Source organism: Oryctolagus cuniculus, chromosome 19, assembly GCF_964237555.1.
Source record: "Oryctolagus cuniculus chromosome 19, mOryCun1.1, whole genome shotgun sequence".
NCBI lineage: Eukaryota > Metazoa > Chordata > Mammalia > Lagomorpha > Leporidae > Oryctolagus > Oryctolagus cuniculus.
In genome coordinates this window covers 6,237,310-6,253,693 of record NC_091450.1, presented here as the reverse complement: position 1 = coordinate 6,253,693, position 16,384 = coordinate 6,237,310, and the positions used below count along the sequence as shown (strand labels likewise).

The window sequence follows — 16,384 nt, the reverse complement described above, 5'->3', positions numbered from 1 at the left end:
ACTAGACTTGGAGGATGCCGTGAACAAGATCGGGGAGGGCCCGACCTCCAGGAAGCCGACACGAGACGGGGCAGGAAGACAGTATGTGAGCAGCAACTGAAATTGATAGGGAAATGCCAGAGGAGACGGCAGGGGCGGGCACTGTTTCCACGGGGCTCATGGGAGAGGGGCAGGTAGCGGGGTGAGCTGCTGGGCGCAGAGAAGGGGGCTCTGGGTGGCACCTGATCCTACCTCTCTCTTGGCCCAGCCGTGGGGGCTGAGCCTCCTCAGGGACCCCTTCCGGGGCTCCGGCGGGTGACACAGGGCGGCTGGGCTGTGGGGTGCCCCCGGGGCTGGGCTCGGTACCCTTGTGCAGGGAGCCTTCCGAGTGGAAGCTCTGGTTGCTGTTCTCATCTGCAGAAACAAGAGCCCAGAGGGTCGGCCTGAGGCCCCCAGGCCCCTCCTCCAGGTCCCACAGCCACCCCTCCCCGCCCCCGGCAATGCCTGGGCCCCCACACATACCATTGAGATCTAGCAGGATGAGCGGGCCGCCCCCTCGGGGACTGGCACCCCTGCCTCGCCGCTCTCGGCCACGGGATCGCTCTGCCCCGCCACCTGCCCGCCGCCGCTCCTGGGGGTGACAGGGATGAGGATCAGAGCCAGCGTTTCCCGGCAGCCCTGGCAGAGCCCCACGGGGACAAACGGGGAAACTGAGGCACAGAGAAACCCAAGGCCCAGCCAGAGGTGACAGAGGCTGTGCGTGCTGGGTTAGCCTTGCAGGGGGGGGGTCTGGAGCAGGAAAGGGGGAGGGGGAGGGGCAGCCGAGTAATCCTGAACATCTGGGCTGCGGTAGGCACTGGAGGTGGAGGCCAGGGTGGGGAGGAGCTGGGCTGAGACTGCACAGATGCAGGGTCTTGGGGGGTGGGGGGTGGGCTTGCTCACCTCCTCCTGGGGGTCCACCACCGGCACCCACTTGAAGATGCGAAGGGAAGTGTCGCCCACAGTCACCCAACGCTTCTCCCTGTGGGAGGGTGGGGTGCTGGGTCAGAGAGGCCTGAGGGGAGAGGCGCCCCCCCCCCCCGCGCGCACCCGCCTGACCCGCCGCCTCCGCCTCTGCCCCAGGTACCACATCTGCAAGGTGGGGGAGGTGCACGAGGGTTGGGGCGGTTTTGCGAATGAGGCACTGTTGGAGAGAGCGAGCCCAGGGCAAAGATGGGGAGGGGGCGCCCCGGGCACGCCTCGGGGCCATGGCTAGGGCAGAACCCCTCCGGAGGGAGGGGGCCATCCCTGGGGACGCAGCTCGGAGCCCGGGCCATACTTGCAGGAGTGTCAGAGCTTCAGGGGGCGGGGCACGGACGAGGGCTCCCGCCCGGCGAAGGCACGGCTGGGGACCACGCTTTGTAGACCTCCGGGGGTAGCCCGGGGAAGGGAGACGGAGCCCTGGGGATCCCGCGCACAGCTGGTGGCCGGGGGCGCACCTAACACCTGGGGGGCGCAGCTGGCGAGGGGAGGGGAGGCGCGCGAGGGGGCGGTGGTCCCCGCCAGGGTCCCGGCCCCGGCCGCGGGGCAGCGCTCACCATCGCCGGACTTTCTCGATGGTCGCCATCACCTTCTTGATGTCATCCTTGGCCCGGCTCCGGGTCTCAGCCCGTACGGTCCGGCCGGCCATGCTGGCGGCGCTGGGGCCGGGGCCGAGCCCGCGGCGGGGCTGCCTCCCGTCCGGCGGGCTCAGGCTCGGCGCCAGGCCGGGGCGCCGCTCTCGCCGCCCGCCGTCCCCTCCGGGAGTTGGCCGCGCCCTCCCTCGCTCCCCAACGCCTCCGCGAGTCCCCGCCCCGCTTCCTGCCGCCGCGCCCCGCCCCGGCCCGTCCCCGGAGCGGCCGGGCGGCGCGGGTGCCGGAGCCCAGGCCTGGAAGCCGGGCCAGCCCCGCCCCGCCCCGGGCCCGCCCCTTCGGGGGCGCCCGGACGCGCAGCGCCCCCTGTCCGCCGCCGAGAGCGAGCGAGAGTTGGGGGCCCGCTGGCTCGGCGACTTGGACGCGCGCGGCTCCGCCGAGGCGGCGCGTCCAGACCACGTGGGCGCTCGGGTGCACGAGAGGGTCTGGGTGCAGGTGTGCGAACCTGAGACACCGTGTGTGTGTCCCCGGACACCCCCTCCTCCCTCGCCGGGCTGGCTGATTCTACGCTGCCCAACTTAATTCGTTCACCCATTCATTCATTCAACGATCTAGCAGCCCAGTGCCAATTACGCGCCACAGCTGCACACATGAGTGAGTCTCCACCCCCCAGGATGGCTATAGCGAGAACGACAGGCCATACCGAGTGTGGGCGGGCCAGCGGAGCCGCGCGGCCTCCCTTCTGTTTCTGGGGGAGTGGGAATTGGTAGAGACTTTCCCATGAAGCTGAACAAAGACCAGCCCAGGAATCCAGCACGTCAGCACCCAGCAGAAATGCTTAGACAGGAGCACCAAGAGCCGTGAGCTGGGATGTTCACAGCCGCGTTCTTAACAGCCCCGAACCGTAAACGGCTTACCAAGAGGAGACTGGGAAGTGGGTTGCAGCTATTGATACCCAAGACAGAGACCCAGCGGGCAAGAATGCCCGCTGTCCCACTACACCCAGCGACGGGACAAGTCTCCCTCAGCAGATCTTGAGTTTAAGCCAGATACACCACCTGGTTCTATTTCTATGAAGTTCGAAAGCAGATAGGAAAATGTCAGGATTAGGAAGCCGGGAGGGTGTCTCTTTCGGGACTGGGAGGGGTCCCAGAGGGGCTTCTGGGAACCCATCATGTCTGTTTCCTAATGTGGCCCGGGCTCCCTGGGCAAAGTTCCTCTGAAAATTCATCAAGCTGGGCGCTGGGGATGTGTGCGTTTCTCCATCTGTGTTTTGCAGTTGACTCAGAAGTTTCCTTGCAGAAAATGATTGGTTGATTCGAAGGCTCCTTTATCAGCAGATCTGATCGTGTCTAAATCGGTGCAGCTGTGTGTGGCTGTCCTGTCTCTGACCCTGTCCAGAGGGGTTACAGGATTGGGAAGACAGCCTTGACAGCATTTCAGGAGCTGGCCCGCCATGGTAAACATCCCGGGTCAGCCACACCCCGTTACGTGAACTCGGACAAGCCACTTATATCTACTTCCTCAACTAAAACTTGGCAGTAACTTAATATGCACTTAGAACAGTGGTCAGCACGTAGTAAAAGACCTCAATAAAAATTTACTGTTGGGGTCGGCACTGTGGTGCAGCGGGGTTAAGCCTCCGCCTGCAGTGCCGGCATCACATATGGGTGCCTGTGCAGAGTCCCAGCTCCTCCACTTCCCGATCCAGCTCCCTGCTGATATACGTGGGGAAGCAACAGAAGGCGGTGCAAGTCCTTGGGCCCCTGCATCCATGTGGAAGACCTGGAAGAAGCTCCAAGCTCCTGGCTTTGGCCTGTCCCAGCCCTGGCCATTGCAGCCATTCGGGGAGTGAACCAGCAGATGGAAGATCTCTCTCTCTCTCTCTCTCTCTCCCTCTCCCTCTCCTTCTCCCTCTCCCTCTCTGTAACTCTGCCTTTCAAATAAATAATTTTTTTAAAAAAATTGCTGTTATTGGAGCTGGCACTGTGGTGTAGTGGGTAAAGCCACTGCCTGCAGTGCCAGCATTCCATATGGGCACCAGTTCGAGACCCGGCTGCTCCACTTCCGATCCAGCTCTCTGCTGTGGCCTGGGAAAGCAGTAGAAGATGGCCCACATGCTTGGGCCCCTGCGCCCACATGGGAGATCTGGAAGAAGCTCCTGGCTTCTTCAACTCTGGCTGTTGAGGCCAACTGGGGAGTGAACCAACGGATAGAAGACCTCTCTCTCTGTCTCTCTGTCTCTGTCTCTCTGTCTCTGCCTCTCCTTCTCTCTGTGTGTAACTCTGACTTTCAAATAAATAAATAACTCTTAAAAAAAATCGCTGTTACTAAGGGTGTCATTGTGACACGGGTCACAGTCCGGTTTCAGTTGCACCTGCTGGGCCCTCTGCTGGTTACTTCTCTTCCTCCTTTCTGCCGGAGAGCTCTGCTCAAGCCAATATCCTCAGTGACACACGCACCTCCTTCTCAGTCCGGCTGCTCCCAACTGTAGTCAGACTGTGAGCCCCGCAGGAGGCTAGAATCCAAAAGTGAGTGTGGCGCCTGTCTGTCCCACACCCGGACAGAGGCAGCACCTGGTTCAGGTTAATGGGGTTGACTTTCGGGTGTGTCCAGATTTCCAGGGAGAGGAGATGTAGGAGGGGGCGGGGTCTGTCCTGGGTCCCCAAGGTTAAGGCGAGGTGGAACGTCTGCCTCCCTCCTGGGAGGTGTGCCGGGCAGCCAGGAAGGCATCTTTAGCGGAGCAGAAAGGTGTCTGTCTGGACAAGTGCGCCCCAAGCCAGAGGCCCCCACGGCACCCAGCCCCCAGCCCAGAGGGAGGGCCTGTGCATTCTTGTCCTGCCAGCCCCAAAGCAGCCCGGGCGCCAAGCCCTGCCTCCCCCTGCCTCCCCCCGCCTCTCCCCGCCTCCCCCCGCAGCAGGACACAGGGTGGCCTCCCAGGCCCCGAAACCCCCAGTCCCGAGCTCCGGAGCCCATCCTGAAGACCGCCTGCCTGCCCCTTCCACCCGACCAGGCTGCGCAGGCGGGGGATCTGAGCTCAGGGCCGAAGAATCTTGCTTGGAAGTGGAGGGGGGTCATGTTTGGGGTCTGGGCGCTGATTGGCTGCGCCCGGGCCACGCCCCTACCCCTTTCCCCACTTCCCCCCCCCCTCGGAAGGGGGGCGTGGAGGGAACCGGGATCAACCAGGGGCCAGCATGAGCCGGAGGGAGGGAAGTCTGGGTAAGGGGCTGTGAGGGACCTGACGCTGGGTCCCTGAAGGGCGCAGGAGCCAGCAGGGTTGGAAGTTGGGGTCTGGGGCTCCACCACCGCAGGATCCGGGTCCGGAGGGAGGCGGCTGGGGCGGGGGAGAGCAGGGCTCCGGTGTCAGGTAACAAGCGGGTGAGTTTTGAGAAAGGGCAGGCGCAGGAGTTTAGAGGAGGCCTGGGGCGGAGGATTTAGGGACTTGGGCACCGGGAGTTAGATCACCAGTTCAGGTACATCCTGAGGGAGGACTGGAGGCGGGGCTGGGGCAGAACACCTGAGTCCTCCCCGAGTGTCAGGAGAAAAATCAAAGTTGGGGCGGGGGGCGGCAGCTGCAAGAAGAGGCAGAGGTAGGGAAGAAAGCCTCTGAGCCACGGGAACTGGTGAGCGACAGCGGGACCCAAAAGTTGAAGCTCCCGAGGATCCGGAGCGGCGGTGGGAAACTCAGGCGGGGGCGGGCGGGGGCGGGGGCGGGGCGAGGGCGGCCGCTCAGGGACTACGCTCCCCAGCATGCACCGGGCGCGCGCTGTGCATATCGGGAAATGTAGTCCTCCTGGGGCGCCACTCGCCCGCAAGCTTACGCTAGGACAGGCCAGATTCTGATTCATTGAAAATATCCAGCCCCAGTGCCTTGCATAAGAAGGGGCATCAGGGAAGAAACGGGACTAAAGTCTCCCCGCAAGTGGGCCTTAAAGGCAATTTCGATCTGAGTTCCACTAAGCGAGTTACAGAGCTATGTCCACTCCATCCTCAAAGGGTTCCCAGACTAAGGTAGATACACACAGATTAAAAAAAAAAAAAAAAAAAAGCCATTAAAAGAGCCAGCTACCTTAGAAGCATGAACACATGGCCTTAAGTGGAAGGAAGGCTTTAATGAGGTTTCAGCAGGGATCTGGGGACAGAGGACACAGAACAGCCGCTTGACAAAGGTCGGGTGCCTCCTTTCCGCTCAGCTGGAATGGGACGGACCCTGCAGAATCCAGAGCAGCGACTCTGGGTTTCGGGAAGGAAGAGGCAGCCTGGGCGCGGCGGTCACGGAGCAGGGAGGGTCGGGCTGCCCTCATGCCTCGCCCTTTCCCACCAGAAGATCCCCAGGCTGCCTCCTCAGTCCCGGGTCTTCCCCACTTGGAGGCCAAGATCCGGCAGACACACAGCCTAGCCCGCCTCCTCACCAAATACGCGGAGCAGCTGCTCCAGGAATATGTGAGTGGGAAAGGGGGGTGGGCCGCCTGGGGAGGGGGCAGCGCCGCCCACAGGGGGTCCCTCCGCCCGCCGGCCTCTCCCCCTCCGCCTCATTCCCCGGCGGAGGAAATCCGGGCTTCAAAGGCGGGCAGTCACTTGGCCCCTGGCTGCACCGGGAATTGGAGGAGCACCCTGTCTGGGCCCCAGAGGCCACTTCCTCAGCCTGGAAGTCAAGGGTAGCCCGAGATGGTGCCGAGAACCGTGGACTTGGGGGTGCGGCAATGCTAGAGCCAGGGTCTGTGTGATCCGGTCGCCTCGCCCCCGTGGGTCTCCATCTCCTCGGCGGAATAAGACGAATGAGGGGTCGATGTCGCGGCTCCCTAGGCTAATCCTCCGCCTAGCGGCGCCGGCACTCCGGGTTCTAGTCCCGGTCCGAGCACCGGATTCTGTCCCGGTTGCCCCTCTTCCAGGCCAGCTCTCTGCTGTGGCCAGGGAGTGCAGTGGAGGATGGCCCAAGTGCTTGGGCCCTGCACCCCATGGGAGACCAGGAGAAGCACCTGGCTCTCGCCTTTGGGAGGGTGAACCAACGGCAAAGGAAGACCTTTCTCTCTGTCTCTCTCTCTCACTGTCCACTCTGCCTGTCAAAAAAAAAAAAAGGACGAATGAGGAATTTCTCCGCCTGGGATACTAGGGAGGCCCGGAAAAGGCTGCAGCCTGGGGTAAAATTCTATCCCAAGAGCAGACTTTTTTTTTTAAGAGCTGTTTATTTATTTTAAAGGCATAGTAACAGACAGCGAGGGAGATCTCTTGCTTCATTCCCCAAATAGCTGCAGACCACCGGGGCTGGACCAGGACAAAGCCAGGAGCTTAGAACTCCATCTTGGTCTCCTACATGGGTGCAGGGGCCCGAGCACTCAGTCCATCTTCTGCTGCTTTCCCAAGCGCATTAGCAGGGAGCTGGATCAGAAGTGGAGCACTCAGGGGGCCAGAGCTGTGGCAGAGCAGGTAAAGCCCCCGCCTGCAGTGCCGGCATCCCATATGGGCGACGGTTCAAATCCCAGCTGTTCCACTTCTGTCCAGCTCTCTGCTGTGGCCTGGGAAAGCAGTAGAAGATGGCCCAAGTCCTTGGGCCCCTGCACCCATGTGGGAGACTCGGAAGAAGCCCTTGGCTCCTGGTTTCTGATTGGTGCAGCTCCAGCCGTTGTAGCCATCTGGAGAGTGAACCAGACCCCCCCCCTCCCCGTTTCTCTGCCTCTCCATTACTCTTTTGAATAAATAAATACATCTTAAAAAGTGGAGCACTAGATCTCGCTCGCTCGTTCTCGCTCTCTCTCTCTCTCCTTCTTTCTCTGTGACTCTGACTTTCAAATAAAGAAATAATCTTAAAGAAAAAGTGGAGCGGTCAGGACTTGACCCGGTGGTCACTGGGGATGCTGACACTGCAGGTGGCCGCTGGACCTGCTGCACCACAGCGCTGGTCCCCACGGGAGGAGACTTTGCCAGAGGATGGAGGGTGATTCTCCAAACCACTGGGGTCCCGCAGGGAGAGTGTAGGTTGCAGTCAGACAAGGTGTAGGCCTCACAACCTGCTGCCCCTGACCCCCGGAGGTAATGAGAACTTTAAGGGTAAGAATGTGACAACTCGGAGAGCAGAGTGGGGTCCTGGAGCTAGCCCTGCAGTCCTACCAGTTAGGGCTCCGGTTCTAGCTCTGCCATGCCAAAGACAGGTGACTGCAGCTCTCCCATCTCGGGTCTCCTAAACATAAAGTCACCCCCCTGATGGGGAGCATTCCAGATAGCGTGTTCAAGGGAGCAAACACAGTAGCTGAAGCACAGGCAGGATGTTTGCCAAGGAGAAGCAAGGCCTTTGTAGGATTTTGCCAGGTACCCGTGACCTATACCTTGCACTTGGTTGTTCATCTGACAGCTGTTCATTGGGGTCCTGCTCAGTGCAGGCACAGAAGTTGGAGGAGTGACATTGACTGGGGTCCCTGCATTATATTATATGATTCCCAAGAAACCCCTAGGAGGAGGACAGGAGAGGGCTCGTCCCCCACCCCCACCCCGTTTTACAGATGGGAAGACTGAGGCTCAATGGTTTCACTTGAAACTACACAGGTGGTAAGTGATGCAAGCAGGACTTGAACCCAGGCCAGTAAGGTTACATTAATTTAAAAAAAAAAAAAAAAAAGGCTAACATTTGTTGAGCCTTCCCCGCGGGGGCCAGGCCCTGTCTTCAGCACTTTACTTGCTGAGGGTACTGTATGGATTCTGTTATTAGCTCCATTTCAAAGATGCGGCGCCCAAGGCCCTGCTGGTTTTGTTTCGTTTTATCTCAAACACAGCAGCTCTGTTGCTAGGGCTTTGTTTGTGAAATGGGGAAACTGAGGCCGCAGGACTGGGGTGGAACTGGGGCCTCGGAACCCCCTCGGCGAGGCCCCCTCTGACCCGCGGCCCTGTCTCCGCAGGTGCAGCATCAGGGCGACCCCTTCGGGCTGCCGGGCTTCTCGCCACCGCGGCTGCCCGTGGCCGGCCTGAGCGCCCCGGCCCCGAGCCACGAGGCGCTGCCGGTGGCCGAGCGGCTGCAGCTGGACGCGGCGGCGCTCGCGGCGCTGCCCCCGCTGCTGGACGCCGTGCGCCGCCGCCAGGCCGAGCTGAACCCGCGCGCGCCGCGCCTGCTGCGGCGCCTGGAGGACGCGGCGCGCCAGGTCCGGGCCCTGGGCGCCGCCGTGGAGACCGTGCTGGCGGCGCTGGGTGCCGCCGACCCGGGGCCCCGGCCGGAGCCGCCCGCCACCGCCGCCGCCGCCGCCGCCGCGGGCACCTTCCAGGCCAAGGTGCTGGGGCTCCGCGTGTGCGGCCTCTGCCGCGAGTGGGTGAGCCGCACCGAGGGCGACCTGGGCCCGCTGCTGCCCGGCGGCCCGGCCTGAGCCTGCACCTGCGCGCTCGCTGGCTGCCTCTGCTCTGCCTGTCCCGAGCCGCAGCCCTGTCCCCGCCGACTCTGTACGCCCGGCGCTCTCGCTCTCGCTCGCTCTCTGTCTCTATCTCTATCTCCGCTCTCTATCTCTGCAGACCCTTCTCTCCCGCGGGGCGCCCCCCGCATCTGTCACATGCTGGCTTTGCCTCTCTTTGCCCCCACCCTTGGGGCTGCCTCCGCCTCTTCACACCGCCCCCTTTATCCGATCCCGGGGGTCCCCGGCTCTCGCTTTCCGCTTCTCTCCTCTCCTCTGGCCCCTGGGAGCCCTCGGCCTCCCTCTCGCCCTCGCTCGGCCCGCTCCCGGCCAGAGACCGCCTGCTGGGCCCGCGGGGGGCGGGGAAGGCGGCTGCGGGCCCTTTGGGCCCTTTTGAGCCACCGCCCCCCAAGGCCGGTCCACCTGCTGCGCCCCCGTGGGCCCCGCCCCCTGCCCGCGGAGGTCCTTCCCTGCTCCCCGCCCTTCCCTATACGCCCCCACCTCTAAACCACAAAAAATTGACAACTTAAAAAGAGTTTTATTTCTGAGAATAAATTAATGTGTTTTTTTTGTAAATAAAATGTTTAAAAAGAGAAAAGAAAAGGAACATGACCTGTACATGCAGCTGTTAAAAATGGGGAGACAAAAAAATGGGGAGACCGCGTGGAGGATCCCCAGGGTGCAGCCTGGGACCCCAGACAAAGCCACAAGGCACTGAAGAAGCAGATTCAGATTCGGGAGTCCCAAGGTGGGAATGCCATCTGTCTGTCCTGGACAGACAGGAAGTGCGTGTGGCCCGAGCAGAAAACAGGTGTGACGTAGTTATGGATCAGGAAGTGAAGCCCCTTCGGACAGAAGTGGAAAGGTGGCCGCAGTGAGGTAGCACGAAGAAGGCAGATGGGTTGGGAGAAGCCCTCGCTGCACCCAGGAGTGAGGTAGATGGAGACCGGAAGTCAGCCCCGCACAGCCCCCAAATTAAAGGAAGGGAACTCTGGGGAGGGGGGAAGGGAGCCCAGGAAGCAGGCTGGCCATCCCCCACCCTCACCCCAGAGCAGAAAGCAGACCTCTTGCCAGGGGCAGGTCCTCACCACCAGGATAGCCAGTGACTGGTGAGCCGCAAAATGGCCTCCTTGGAGACACTCAGATCTGGGAGAGGTGGAGGAGCAGGACACGGGGCACAAGGCATCCAGGCCCGGCTTCCGGAAGATACTCCCAAAGACATGGTGCACAGCCCTGCGTGCCACACCGGGCGCATCTCCTCTAGCCCTGCGGCAAGGCCGGGAGGGAAAGCGGAAGTGCTGAAACCTCCGACCGGAAGTCCTACCCCTCTAGGCTGGGTATTTGGCCTTGAGCAGAGCCAAGTCCCTCACAACCCGGTCTGTCCAGTGACCATATTCCCGGGTTACCACGTAGCCTCGACATTTCCTCTCGAAGGCGGAGGCCCCAAAGGGGACAAGTCCAAGAGTGTCCTCTTCCTTGGGTATAGGCAGCCCCAGGGCGGCCATGATGGCAGCCATGTTGCCCAGAAGGCCTTGGGCCCTGAGTCTTGCAGCGCTGAGCTGGGCCAGCAGGATGGGACTGTCAGGATTCAGGTCGCTCTGGTCGTCGCCCACGAGCTGCAGGTGTTGGGTCAGGGCCAGGAAGGCCTCCTGGGCCCGGCTCAGCCGCTCCCCGTCATCCAGGGCGTGCCAGACCTTGAAGGAGACCGCAGCAGGGGGCAGGCTGCTGAGCTGGAGCTCCGGGGCTGAGAAGCCGGGATCGCTGAAGGGGCTGCCCTGGTGCTGGAGCTGCGTGAGGAGCAGAGACAGACGGGGGTCAGGGCACGGCTGGGGTGCCTGGGGCTCCCACTCCACGTCTGGGACTGCCCTCTTCCCAGGAGAAGCTCACAGGGCAAGGGCCCAGGGAGGGCCTGATTTACTGTTTTCCTGTGCACTTGCTCTGTGACATTGAACCACGAATGTTAATAATCCCCTTGTCATCGTACTCCTGTGAAAAAGATACAAAATAGGGCCAGTGCCGTGGTGCAGTAGGTTAATCCCCTGCCTACAGTGCCATACGGGCCCCAGTTCTAGTCCTGGCTGCTCCTCTTCCAATCCAGCTCTCTGTTAGGGCCTGGGAAAGCAGTGGAAGATGGCCCAGGTCCTTGGGCCCCTGCACCTATGTGGGAGACCTGGAAGAAGCACCTGGCTCCTGGCTTTGGATCGGCACAGCTTCAGCTGTTGTGGCCATTAGGGGAGTGAAGCAGTGGAAGGAAGACCTTTCTCTCTTTCCCTCTCACTGTCTATAACTCTACCTCTCAAATAAATATACAAAATTAAAAAAAAAACCATACCAAATAACATCTACAAAGCATTGAACATGGCACCTTGACATACAATAAGCATGTGAAAAGCCACTGTTAACTAATAACCTATTAATATCAGTGAACTCTGGGATTATATTGTTCACTATAACATGTTCATTCAAGCTGTGTTATTGACAACATAGCTATGACCCAATAGCTTTCTTTTTTATTTATATAATTTAGTTGTCACGTTTATTAATTTTGTTCTCATCATAAATAAGTAATTATTGGCCGGCGCCGTGGCTCAATAGGCTAATCCTCCGCCTAGCAGCGCTGGCACACTGGGTTCTAGTCCCGGTTGGGGCGCCGGATTCTGTCCCGGTTGCCCCTCTTCCAGGCCAGCTCTCTGCTGTGGCCAGGGAGTGCAGTGGAGGATGGCCCAAGTCCTTGGGCCCTGCACCCCATGGGAGACCAGGAAAAGCACCTGGCTCCTGACTTCGGATCAGCGCGATGCGTGCCGGCCGCGGCGGCCATTGGAGGGTGAACCAACGGCAAAAGGAAGACCTTTCTCTCTGTCTCTCTCTCTCACTGTCCACTCTGCCTGTCAATAAAATAAAATAAAATAAAAAGTAATTATTAATTATGAAATTTAGTGGAGAGCCTTCACCATCAAAGTTCTAACCTCCGCAAACCACGATCCACCAGAATCTCAATGCACACGGACAGATCTCCTAATTGGTAGGTCATGTGGTCTCACATGCCCATTTTATAGGAGGATAAATTGAGGTACAGGTGCCCTAGGTTATCCGAGGAACCAGAACACAGATTGTGTAGCTTGGGTTGTAATTAATTCTACTCCTTCCAATGGTTTGAGGACTCCATGTCGTGATGTCCAGGGTTCAGCGCACGGCGGGTGGGAGGAGGGTGGGAAAAGCTTCCTAAGGGCCCAGCCTGAGAAGTCACAGCCCTGAGAGTGCAGCAGCACCGGCCCATTTAGCAGATGAGAGAGCTCAATGCTGAGAGAGGAATGCCTTGCCCAAGGTCACCTGGCCCTCGGGGACAGCACTTGAGCCTCCCAAGCCCGTGTGTGGGGCCTTCTGGGCTGGCTCTGCCCTACCTCGTCCCCTCCTCACGCCCAGCGTCACTCACGTAGGTCTGGAGTAGCGTCGATGTATTCTTCTGCATGTACAGCGCCAGGCTGTAGGCTTGGCTGATGGGCTCAGCTGGGGACAGGGGGGCCGCGGGCCGGAGCGGGGGCAGCAGCAGGGCCAGCAGGCACAGCGGGGCTGGTGGGGAAATGCAACATCAGTCCCCAGTCCCCCATCATTCCTTCCTTCCTTCATTCATTCATTCAACCACAAGCCCCAGTGGCCTGCAGCCATCTTAGGTGTCCAAGGCAGGGCAGAATCACCCGCTGGTGGATTACTTCTGCTCACAGCTCCTCTTGAACTTCCCTTGAACTTGTCCAACTTCCTCCTTGACATTTTCATGTGGAGGTTAGTGAACATCTCAAAGGCAAAATTTCCAGCACTCAGCTCAGGGTGTTGCTCCCCCCTCCCCAGCCCACGTCTCTCCCCATCTTCCCCATCCCAGATAAGAGAAACGCCCAGGGGTCGACGCTGTGGCGTAGCGGGTTAAGCTGTCCCCTGCAGACTCGGCATCCATATGTGGGCTGGTTCCAGTCCCAGCTGCTCCACTTCTGATCCAGCTCCCTGTGGCCGGATCTGGGCAGTGAACCAGTGGATGGAAGCTCTCTCTCCCTCTGTAACTAACTCTACCTTTTAAATAAATAAAATAAATATTTAAAAAAAAAAATAGCACATCCATGTTGAGGTTGCAAAACCATGGTGTGCCCTGGGAAGCCTCCTTTTTCTTGCCTTACACATCCCTTCCACAGAAAATCCTGGTGCCTCTATTCTTTTTGCTTGTGTTTTTTTTAAAGATTTGTTTATTTGAAATGCAGAGTTGGGGGGGAGAAAGAGAGAGAGAGAGAGAGAGAGAGAGAGAGAGAGAATCTTCCATCTGCTCGTTCACTCCCCCAAATGGCTGCAATGATTGGGGCTGGGCCAGGCTGAACCCAGGAGCCTTGAATTCCATCCAGGTCTCCCACATGATTGGCAGGGGCCCACACATTTGGGCATGAGCAGAGAGCTGGATTGGAAGTGGAGCAGCCATGACTCAAACCAGTGCCCATATGAGGTGCCAGCGCTACTGATGGTGGCTTAATCTGCTGCACCACAGCATCAGCCCCTATGTATTTATATTTTTTAGAAAGATGTATTTATAGGGCCAGTGTTGTGGCATAGGTTAAGCCTCTGCCTGTGGTGCTGGCATCCCATATGGGCACTGGTTCGAGTCCTAGCTGTTCCACTTCCAATATAGCTCTCCCCTATGGCCTGGGAAAGCAGTAGAAGATGGCCCAAGTACTTGGGCCCCTGCACCCACGTGGGAGACATGGAAGAAGCTCCTGGCTCCTGGCTTCGCATAGGCACAGCTGCAGCCATTGTGGCCATTTGGGGAGTGAACCAGCAGATGGAAGACCTCTCTCTCTGTGTCTCCCTCTCTCTGTCTGTAACTCTGCCTCTCAAATAAATAAATAAATAAATAAATCTCTTTTTTAAAAGAAAGATTTTTATTTGAAAACCAGAGCCACAGGCAGAGTGAGAGAAAGATCTTCCATCTGCTTGTTCACTCCCCAGATGACTGAGCGAAGCCAAAGCCAGGGGCTTCATCCAATTCTATCACATGAGTACAGGGGCCCTAAACACTTGGGCCATCTTCCTCTGCTTTCCCAGATACACAAGCAGGGAGCTGGGCCAGAAGTGGAGCAGCGGGGACTCGAACCAGCATTGATATGGGATGGCCAGTGTCGCAGGTGGCAGCTTTACCCACTCTGCCACACCACCCCGGCACCTCCCTTTTATTCTTTAAAATAAAGAAACTTCACGAATTGATATCATCCTTCTGCTGGGACCCTGCTCATCTCTGCACTGCCCCATGTTTACGATATGAGCTGCTGAAGTGAGCCCAGTGCAAGCTGGTTTTTTTTTTCCCCCCACCAAGTGTTTCTTGAAGGCCCATGAGTGCCCAGCACAAGGATGTGTTCATTTTGTGAAGGTTCCCTGAGCTCTGTAGACCTAGGGCTTGTGTGCTTTTCTGTAAAGTCCTTACTTTCGATAAAAGGTTGAAAAGGGTGTATCCAGCGTGGAGCCACCCGTCCCCCGCCTTCCACAGCTGCCACCTCAGCCTGAGCCCCCATCACCGCTCACCCCCCACGTCTGTCTGCTTCCACCCTCGCTTCCCCCTCCCCAGGGAACTTCATTTTGTTTCATTTCATGGGAAAGGCACAGAGACAGAGACAGACGCAGAGAGATCTTCCAACCACGGGTTCCCTGCCCAGATTGGAAGCAGAACAGCCAAGGACTCCCAGCGGCAGTCTGACACCAGGTGCGAGGGTCCCCAGCAGCCGTTTAACCTGCTGCACCACAACGCTGGCCCACGCTCATTATACATTTCAGCACATGCTACCAAACTGTCCCTTCAAAGGTCTGGTTTGGGGGCGAGTTTAGCCTAGCATTTAAGACATCCACATCCCACATCAGGGTACCTGGGTGTGATACCCACCTCCAGCTCCCCACTAATGCACAATTGGAAGGTAGCAGGTGATGGGTGGCTCAAGTGCTTGGGCCCCTACCACCTACATGAGAGACTTGCTTGGAGTTCCTGGGTTCTTGACTTTGGTCTGGCCCAGCCCTAGTCATTGCAGGCATTTGGGAAGTGAGCCAGGTGATGGAAGATGTCCCTCTGTCTCTATCTACTTCTCTGTATCTCCAATAAAAAAAAAAGGGGGGGGCAGAGTGGTAGCACAGCGGGTTAAGCTGCTGCCTGCAATGCTGGCATCTCACACATGCACAGGTTTCTGTCTTGGCTGCACGCAGGAAAGCAGCAGAGGGTGCCCTGAAGGCGTGGGTCCCTGCCACCCAGTGAGCAAGGTCTGAATAGAGTTCCAGGCTCCTGGTTTGAGCTGGTGCACTTGGCCATTGTGGCCACTTGGGGGAGTGAACCAGCAGACAGAAGATCTCTCTCTTTCTCTGTCTCTCTCTTTTTTTTTCTCTCTCTCACTTTGATTTTTTTTTTTTTTTAAGATTTATTTATTTGAAAGTCAGAGTTACACAGAGAGAGGAGAGGCAGAGAGAGAGAGAGAGGTCTTCCATCTACTGGTTCACTCCCCAGTTGGCCACAACAGCCAGAGCTGTGCTGATCCAAACCCAGGAGCCAGGAGCTTCTTCCCAGTCTTCCATGTGGGTGCAGGGGCCCAAGCACGTGGGCCATCTTCTACTACTGCTTTCCCAGGCCATAGCAGAGAGCTGTATCAGAAGTGGAGCAGCCGGGACTCGAACTGGTGCCCATATGGGATGCCAGCGCTGCAGGCGGCAGCTTTACCTGCTACGCCACAGCGCCGGCCCCTCACTTTGCTTTTTCAAATACATTTAAAACTCTTAAGATGTTTTTAAATTTAAACTAATCTATCCTGATTTTATGCTGCCATGAACAGAGAGGAGGAATTACCTGAGGCCACACCAACTAGGACGCCATGGCAGGGAGACGCAAACCCAGGATGGTCTCCTACCTCCCCCTTTCTACATCCCTGAGTTCCCAGAGGTTCCAGAGGCAAGGACAAGAAGGCCATTTGATTCATTCAATGCGGATCGGTGTCCTCAGCCTCCATCATACTGGCTCGCCAGTTTACTTATTGATCACCTATCCGGTGCGTCTGCAGGGCGAAACTTCCCTGAGGCGGTGCATTCGCGTCAGTTTGTCCCCTGTTGCATCCCCAGATGTCTAGCACAGTGCTGCTTGGCCTTCTATACCCCCGTGTGTTTTACATCTGAAGAATCAAATGACTAATGGGGGATGCGCAGCTTTCAGAAATGCCACATGGGCGCAGATTTTTCCTTGTCCTTATACAACACAGTGCAACTATAAGTGATACAGTGTAGCAACTGCTGCCACAGCCCTCGCCTTGTATCAGATATCGCAGGTCCTCTAGAGATGATTTGAAGTGTTCTGCAGGAGGCGGTGGTTGGCACAGCAGTTAAGATGCCGCTTGGGATGCCTACACCCGAGTCAGGGTGTAGCCC

The 16,384-nt window shown here is 58.5% G+C and overlaps 3 protein-coding genes and 1 long non-coding RNA gene across 8 annotated transcripts in view; 2 read left to right on the top strand and 2 right to left on the bottom strand.

Annotated features, from left to right (window-relative positions):
* The window catches only part of LOC127487909 (uncharacterized), a 29,978-nt gene extending 29,742 nt beyond the window's left edge, over positions 1 to 236 (top strand). The window contains exon 3 of the long non-coding RNA XR_007915179.2: positions 6 to 236. This is a non-coding gene — a long non-coding RNA (uncharacterized lncRNA). The remainder of the gene's footprint in view (positions 1 to 5) is intronic.
* Positions 1 to 1,860, bottom strand: part of BCL7C (BAF chromatin remodeling complex subunit BCL7C) — a 39,296-nt gene extending 37,436 nt beyond the window's left edge. For 2 of the 4 annotated variants that reach the window (XR_007915173.2, XM_051835008.2), the window contains exons 1-4: positions 1,557 to 1,860; positions 922 to 1,000; positions 502 to 610; positions 232 to 393 (exon numbers count right to left, since the gene is read on the bottom strand). Coding sequence is in view for 3 of the 4 variants with exons in the window: in XM_051835008.2 (XP_051690968.1) it covers positions 232 to 393; positions 502 to 610; positions 922 to 1,000; positions 1,557 to 1,648 (442 nt within the window). In the remaining variant the exon portion in view is untranslated. The remainder of the gene's footprint in view (positions 1 to 231; positions 394 to 501; positions 611 to 921; positions 1,001 to 1,556) is intronic. The other 2 variants (XM_051835010.2, XM_051835009.2) reach the window with 2 other exon arrangements.
* Positions 1,861 to 4,709: 2,849 nt separating this feature from the next.
* On the top strand, positions 4,710 to 9,562 carry CTF1 (cardiotrophin 1). 2 transcript variants are annotated; one of them, XM_051835012.2, is made up of 3 exons: positions 4,710 to 4,808; positions 5,914 to 6,032; positions 8,480 to 9,562. In XM_051835012.2, the coding sequence occupies exons 1-3, from the start codon at positions 4,784 to 4,786 to the stop codon at positions 8,936 to 8,938; spliced, it is 603 nt and encodes a 200-aa protein (XP_051690972.2). In that variant the 5' UTR covers positions 4,710 to 4,783; the 3' UTR covers positions 8,939 to 9,562. The 2 variants fall into 2 exon arrangements, with proteins under 2 accessions (XP_051690972.2, XP_069920955.1); XM_070064854.1 differs by having other exon boundaries at positions 4,719 to 4,808; positions 5,917 to 6,032.
* Positions 9,563 to 10,162: 600 nt separating this feature from the next.
* Positions 10,163 to 14,502, bottom strand: LOC108175610 (cardiotrophin-2). The gene is made up of 3 exons (XM_070064762.1): positions 14,415 to 14,502; positions 12,393 to 12,529; positions 10,163 to 10,746 (listed from the first exon to the last, which is right to left on the bottom strand). Exons 1-3 carry the CDS (start codon positions 14,500 to 14,502, stop codon positions 10,288 to 10,290), a joined length of 684 nt encoding a protein of 227 aa, XP_069920863.1. The 3' UTR covers positions 10,163 to 10,287.
* Positions 14,503 to 16,384: the final 1,882 nt, after the last annotated feature.